At 41.5% G+C, this 7079-nt stretch overlaps 1 protein-coding gene across 1 annotated transcript; it reads left to right on the plus strand.

Moving 5' to 3' along the window:
* The first annotated feature begins 2880 nt into the window (after window positions 1-2880).
* scg2a (secretogranin II a) lies at window positions 2881-6282 on the plus strand. The gene is made up of 3 exons (XM_068041435.1): window positions 2881-2965; window positions 3174-3243; window positions 3879-6282. The coding sequence occupies exon 3, from the start codon at window positions 3899-3901 to the stop codon at window positions 5843-5845; it is 1947 nt and encodes a 648-aa protein (XP_067897536.1). The 5' UTR covers window positions 2881-2965; window positions 3174-3243; window positions 3879-3898; the 3' UTR covers window positions 5846-6282.
* The last annotated feature ends 797 nt before the right edge of the window (window positions 6283-7079 follow it).

Raw genomic sequence — 7079 nt, forward strand, 5'->3', positions numbered from 1 at the left:
TCTGTCTCTAATGGCTGTGGTGTATGCATTGCAGCTTGTAGTCATGGCACAACGAAAGATGTACCTAGAACCAGTTGATGGGATCAGTTGATGGCACACTCCTAACACAAAAGGATTGCAAGATACTAACTGAATAAATTTCTTACATGTTCTCCATGTCATTCAATGGAGCAAAGCAAATTTTGTTTCTTTCAAATTCTTCAAAGACACAGGGTAGAAGTTCAACTTGTGTGATAGTGTATAACAGGCAGTATCACATCGCCCATCCATTATACATGCTACCCAATATTCAGTTCCATAGACTTCAATGGAACTGAATATCAGGTCTCCCAGGTGACCCATGTAATACTGCATGTTTTGCATAACCACTCAAAATGAATTTCTACCCCACACTATCTGCTTGTATCTCACAAGTCCCACCTTTGGAAGTTTCCATCCTTATATTTATTGATTAACATTATTGAGCTGACTATCTTCTCTGAACTCAGATGGAACTTCACCACTTCCTCTGTTGCTAAAGCTGAATCAAACAAATTTGATTTTGATCTGGTGCTAAATATTTCTTATCCCTCAAAAACATTTAACTCTCTGCAAAGTTCAAATTGGTGGACTACTGCTTACATTTTGTTGGAGCTCTTTGAACTGACAATTAATTCCTCTTTCAACTCGAGATTACAATCTCTGATTTTCTATCACAACCTTTCGTGTATCTCTGAGTGAAATTTCATAGTTCAGGCTTGCAGTAAGTTGCAGCAGGGATAGAAACCAGAAGTTGTGTGCTTAACCTAGTTATGCACTAGTCCTGGGTTCACTGATAAGGTTGCTTGGGGATGGGGGAGTGCTGGGGGTGGGGGGGGGGGGGGTGGTGGGGGGGTACAAGAGGCTCATGCTAATTCATGATGTAAGACTCATGAATATGTGCATTTAGTGAATTTTGGGGGGTTGTTCAGTGGGATTTGGAATTTCCAAATGCTTTCCACCATTGGTACTTCATCAAGGTGCGCCATGAAATGTTGGAGCAGAGGGTGGGCCTTTTGGTGTCGGGGCATCAGAAGTGCCTTCTGCATTGCTTGAAGCTGCATCATGCTCACATAGGTAAAATGTATATATTTTGCTACTTTGTGTCTTTCTTCTGATAGACTGATTTTGATGCAGATGTTTTTCAGTCTTTTAGGTTTCCATTAATGTTTTACTTTTATTTGTCTCTTGCCTCTTGGATAGAATCATAGAACAGTAACAGCACAGAAGAAGGCCATTCGGCCCATTGTGTCTGTGCTGGCTCTCTGTAAGAGCTACTCCGCTAGTCCGACTTCCCTGCCTTTTCCTCATAGCGCTGCAATTTTTTTCCCTTCACATAATTATCCAATTTCCTTTTGCAAGTCACGATTGAATCTGCCTTCACCACACTCTCAGGCTGTGCATTCCAGATCCTGATCACTCACAGTGTAAAAAAGATTTTCCTCATGTTGCCCCTGGTTCTTTTGCCAATTTCCTTAAATCAGTGTCCTCTGGTTCTCAGCCCTTCCACCAATGGGACCAATTTCTCCCTATTTACTCTTATTTTGAGCATCTCTATTAAATCTCTTAACCTTCTCTTCCCTAAAGAGAACAGTCCCAGCTTTCCCAATCTTTCTTTGCAACTGAAAGAGAATTTCATATCACAGGCAGCAAAAATATGTGCCATAAGTTGGCAGGAACCAATTTAATATGCAGAATAGATTCCAATGATGTCATCAGAGCCCTCTCTGTGATTTTAACCTGCGATCTGAGTAGAGGAATTGGGGGTCTACCCGGTCAGACCAAACCTGCCGGAAACAGAAGGCCAAAAGAGGTGCAGCAAGGTAAATGATTTATTTATTAGTTTCCTTTTGGTCCACTGGGCCATACTAGGGAACTAGGAACTTCCCCTCCCCTGGGACTCCCCCCCCCAGGATTTTCGCCCCATCCACTCACCTTTAGTGGTGGGAACCGTTCCCTCTGGTCCACGGTGGCTGCCTCTGAGCAGCACAGTTTTCACGGCCGGGAAACTGCTTCGCAACAATTTCCCACCGGATTTCACCTGAAACATCAGTTTCTTACAAAAAAAAGTTGAGAACTAGTTAGCTTCAAGAAATTTGTCAATAATTATGTATGAGAGAGGTGTGATATAGCAAATAAGAAATGCACACATACGCACAATTTTAATATGACCATAAATAGTTGTGTATTAAGGTAATATAGAGGATTGAAAGGTAAAATACAAATAATGGGAAACTGTTTACAAGAAACACTAAGTGCTGGAAATGAAGAGCAACTCAAGTCAGCATCTGGAAGCGAAAGTTAACATTTTCAATGGGAGCCATCGTCAAATTGATAACTTAGTCTACAAGTTCATTTCTAAACAGCCTAATTAAAAGACGAATAGTATTGTACTATCATTCGGTAAATGCAAAAAGCTTATGAATAGCCATCGGACAAAGAAGTACACAAAGTAGCGGATAATGCAAATAAATTAAAATTTCATCTCTGCAGCTGTATTGCACTTCACATGAAAAAGCGTCTTAGCTATCTGAACCTGAGTTTTTGGTCATTTGTACAAGTTAAGCATTGAATGAGAACTCCGATAAGATCTATTCAAATTCATGCAGCAAAGTTGAGCTCAGGATGAAAGTACTCTTGAACTTCCAATGGCTTTGTATTTGCGTGTACATGTTACAAACATAACACATTTAATGCGGTTATCCTTGATCAGTGTACTACCTCACGATGCTAGCTGCACAGTGTTCTCATTCCGATTGCATTTAGTGATAAGGCTGTACTGGCGTCAGAGTTGGGTGACGCAGGGTCAGGTGGTTCTGACTTCTTGTGGGGCTGCTTTATAAATAGGGAGCTGTCCTGGTGCTGAAATTTTCAGCCCCACTTGCTCCAGACGCTCTCAACCGGGAAAAGATGTTCTCAGACGGATAAGCTTCACCTTAAATCGCAGGTAAGCCTTGTAGCACGCTTAAGAAATCCAATCTACTTTAGAGGATATACTATTTGGCTGCGGCCGCTGATCCTTTTAACCGCGTGGTTCTTTAATAACGACCTGATGCGCACGGGAAATTGTACTGCCGATTTATCTGTAAAATCTGTAGCATATTTGCGTTTACATACTTAGCTGAACTGATGCCTTTTGCTTTTTTGTTTTAAAGCCTTTTTATCGTGAGTTCCGGATAACTGACAGACGGCGGGGACCAACACCTGTGAACCGAAGTTGGTAAAGTAAGGGTGTGCATTGTGTGCTGAATGAAGTGGAAAAAACGTTATTGACTATTTCATTCAGTCAAAATAAGTCTAGAATTGACATATATTAACATAACAGTCTAATTTTGGTAAAATGCTTTAATTCTACAATTGTTGTGCATAAGAAATGTTATTTTCGAGCTTTCAGTGGGGACCAGATAAATGAATTGCATGTTACCGTGGCAACAAATACTGCAGCATTTCGAGACCCGGCGAAGCCTGTGGTAAAAACAACACGCTGGATGAATTTAGCATCTACATAAATAGAATTAGCATGCAGCGGATGCCAAATATCGTTTTAAACGTCTAATGGGAAATACCCAATTTCCTAATTGTGTGCAAAGCTTCTCGATTAAAGGAAACTGTTAGCAAGTTGAGAAACCACTTAAAACGACTGAACAAAATGTCCTTTTATATACATTGACCGTTTCTTCTTAGTAAACCTCTTGCAAGTGAAAGTGCTAGAAAGCCTCGTACTAATCAGTATATTAGTGAATTATATCAGAAATAACAGGAGTGAAAAACAGTTTGTTGCGTTGCATTCTCTAAAAATCTTGACGTTTAACTTTACAAATTAAAATGATTTTTCTTGTAATTTTTTTTTATTTTACCAGTTGTGGACAACAGAATTAAGATGGCGGTGATAAAAACCTTTACAAGCGGCACAATGTTAATCCTCACCATCCTGCTTTATTCCGATAGCCTTCAGGCTGCTTCGCTGGTGCCAAACAAATATGATCCGAGCACTTTTAAAGAAAGCATCTATACCTACCCCAACCCGGATATGATTAAAGCCCTAGAATTTATTGAAAATTTAAAACAAAACGGTGAAGACACGTCCATCCCAGACTATGATGCAAGAGGCACTTTCCGTCCAGTTCAAGAACCCCTCTTTAAAAAGTTCGAGGAAGGGGATCAAGAGAATCAGCAATCGGACACCGCCGGGGAATCTGAAGGTGAGGGTAGGGCTGAATGGGCCAAACTTATACTGCAAGCACTGATGCAAGCAGAAAGCAATGCCAGGGCGAACGGCAAACATTACAATTCAGGTATTCGGTATCATAACCAAGAGGAGAACACAATGGGCACTGAGGATAACCAACAAGACTATGATGGATATGAATTGTCTGAAAGCAACAGAAACGATAAACTGTCAAGGAAGCACCATGTTGCCTTTCCAGAGGACAGTTACAGAGTCAATCCCTATAAACGCACCAATGAAATAGTAGAGGAAGAGTACACCCCCCAAAGCCTCGCAACCCTGGAGTCTGCCTTCCGCGAACTAGGGAAGCACTCAGCTCCGTACAAGGAACAAGGAAGACTAGAGGAAGAGCACTTCCGCAAAGACGAGGACGATGATATTTCCCGGGACAGTGATTTTGCATATGTCGATACGGTAGATGGGGAAGACTGGAACTCAGTTGAAATGAAGAACAGGCATCAGCATAAAGAAGTGCAATTTCAAGATGAGGAAACAGAGGTCGACAAAGACTCGGAACGGGCAGGAAACAATGTCAAGAATTCTTTAGCTGGTTTTAATGAGGTCGATTTGGATCAGCTGGAGTCCCAAGAAAAAACGACAATGGAGAAAGAAAATGAGGATGAGATACCGGCTGCCGCGGAAGACCTCATGCTGCAATTTTACAAACGGCTGCAGGACAGAATGTATGAGGAACAATTGAAAAGGGACGTTGGAAAAACAGATAGGGCCAGGAAGGTGGCAAATGAGAAAATGGCAGCCAGACAGTCCCCAGGATCTGAAGATGAAATGGACCCACGATTCGTGAACCAGTTAGTCGAACTGTCCAGCAGACTCCAAATACCTCCGGATGACATTGTCAAAATGCTGAAAGACGCAGAGCAAACAAAGCAAGCAGGGATGGAGTCTGACTTTCCGAACTACGCTGCAGAGAGCTCGCAGGCGGACACCGATAGAGATGACAAAAGGTTTAGAAACAGTTACACCAGAGAACCCAACGTGCCAGACACCGGAGATGAAGATCTCACTACGGAAGACATTCTGAATATCCTGGGGATGGATGATAGAATGCATGAAAAACCGGCGTATTTCCGAAAAGATCAGTGGAAAAACCATTTGCCCGGAATTCATGTCCCATTTGAAAGGTTTAAGGGGAATCGCGACCACGAATCGTCACGGAACGGCGATGGCATGGGCCGAGGACAAACACATGACCAGGACATCAATATAGACGATGAAGAACTCGCCAGGTACCTGGAAAGGATGCTGGCCAAGAATCGCGACTTCCTGAACTCTGCTGACATCCTGCGGGGGAGAGTGGCTTCATCTGTTAGGGAGCAAGTGGAGGCAGACAGATATCAGGACGCCATCCAAGAGTTACTGCGTGGCTTAAACCCCCGGAAAGCCACAGAAGTTATGTCAGTAATAAATAATCTTTCAAGTTTGACAGGAAATGATTACCACGCCCCTCGAAGACAGCAGAACGGGGAAGATTCTTCCCCTGTGATACACAAGTTAATGGAATTAATAGATCAACAGAATGAGGACAGGGATCGCTCCGGAAAGGAATCAAACAGAGAAATTATCGGCGGCGATGACTAAACAGTATTAATGAAGAATAAAGGTTTGTTTGTATTTGTGAACAGGTAGATTGTCAACTGATGATTAGAGTACATTCTTACTCAGTTAAGATTTCTATAATTAAGATGCAAGGACAATTACATGAATAATAAACCCTCTTTATTGTGTTTAGTACGTTGTTGCAATGAATCTTTTATCACAAGCTTTTCGGCATCATTTTTAGCTTTGGAAATGTTTATTTTTCATGATGAAGCAATTTTTGAAGTTCTGAAATGCTGAGACATTTCTTGGCTGGAACACATGTTCATCATGCATTGTTAAACAGTAGAAACGTGTCGGTGGTTGATTCTTTTTGAATAAATTTGCTTTTCTTAATTAACCGAAACGAGCTCGTTATTGTTTATGTTTTCTTGTGAAAAGCTGAGAAGAAAATAAAGTAGCATTAAGAAAATAAAGAAGCACCAGTTCTTGTACATGTTGCACGTATTGTTGTATGACTTAATACCAAGCTTGCCGCCGTATTCTTTCCATTGAATTTCCGGCAAGCACAATTGCTTCCTGCTTCCCTAGTTGACGATCTTTTAAACTGCAAAAACGAAATGATTTTTGCTCACTCAAAACCCATTCACTTGTACAGAGTTAAAATTGGGCCTTAACAAATCACAAATGACTTCTATTAATTTACAAATTGCTTTTTTTCCAATGCACAGACAACATGGCATTTACAGCAATCTTTACTATTGAGTGAAACATTTTTTTATGCCAACAGCGTTTCACAACACGTGAGTACAAAGCTGGCGACCATATTTCTTCAACATACAAAACGTGTTTCAAGCAACTGAAACACAAGTAAGAGTCTGCTCAGTCTCTGCATAGTATAATTGACATGGTCGCACTGCAAACCAGCTCTTAATGAGCAACAGCGAGCAAAACTGGCTAACAGAGGGGAGCATCAATGATAAACGAACCAACGAGCACAAACTCAGTCATCCTCTGTCACTTCATGCGTTTATTTAACCAGGGATTGAAGGAATAGCGTTCATTGTCAATAAGGGGCATGTGATTTTTGGGATAGCAATTAGTCTTGGGCAGCAGCATTAAATGAGCGATAGCCAGTCAGCAGACCGTCCACGTTACTGTTCGCAAAATGGAGAGGCTGCTGATTGGCTATCGCCCACGACGAATTTCCACTCAATGTTTCACGTTTTAAAGTGACCAGCCGAGAAATCCAATTGTGCCCGCGCATGGATATGCA

The sequence above is a fragment of the Heterodontus francisci genome, chromosome 11, assembly GCF_036365525.1.
Source record: "Heterodontus francisci isolate sHetFra1 chromosome 11, sHetFra1.hap1, whole genome shotgun sequence".
Classification (NCBI taxonomy): Eukaryota; Metazoa; Chordata; class Chondrichthyes; order Heterodontiformes; family Heterodontidae; genus Heterodontus; species Heterodontus francisci.

Bases quoted from the DNA above. Each gene is read 5' to 3' on its own strand.
- scg2a (XM_068041435.1), top strand. From the start codon at position 3,899: ATGGCGGTGATAAAAACCTTTACAAGCGGCACAATGTTAATCCTCACC.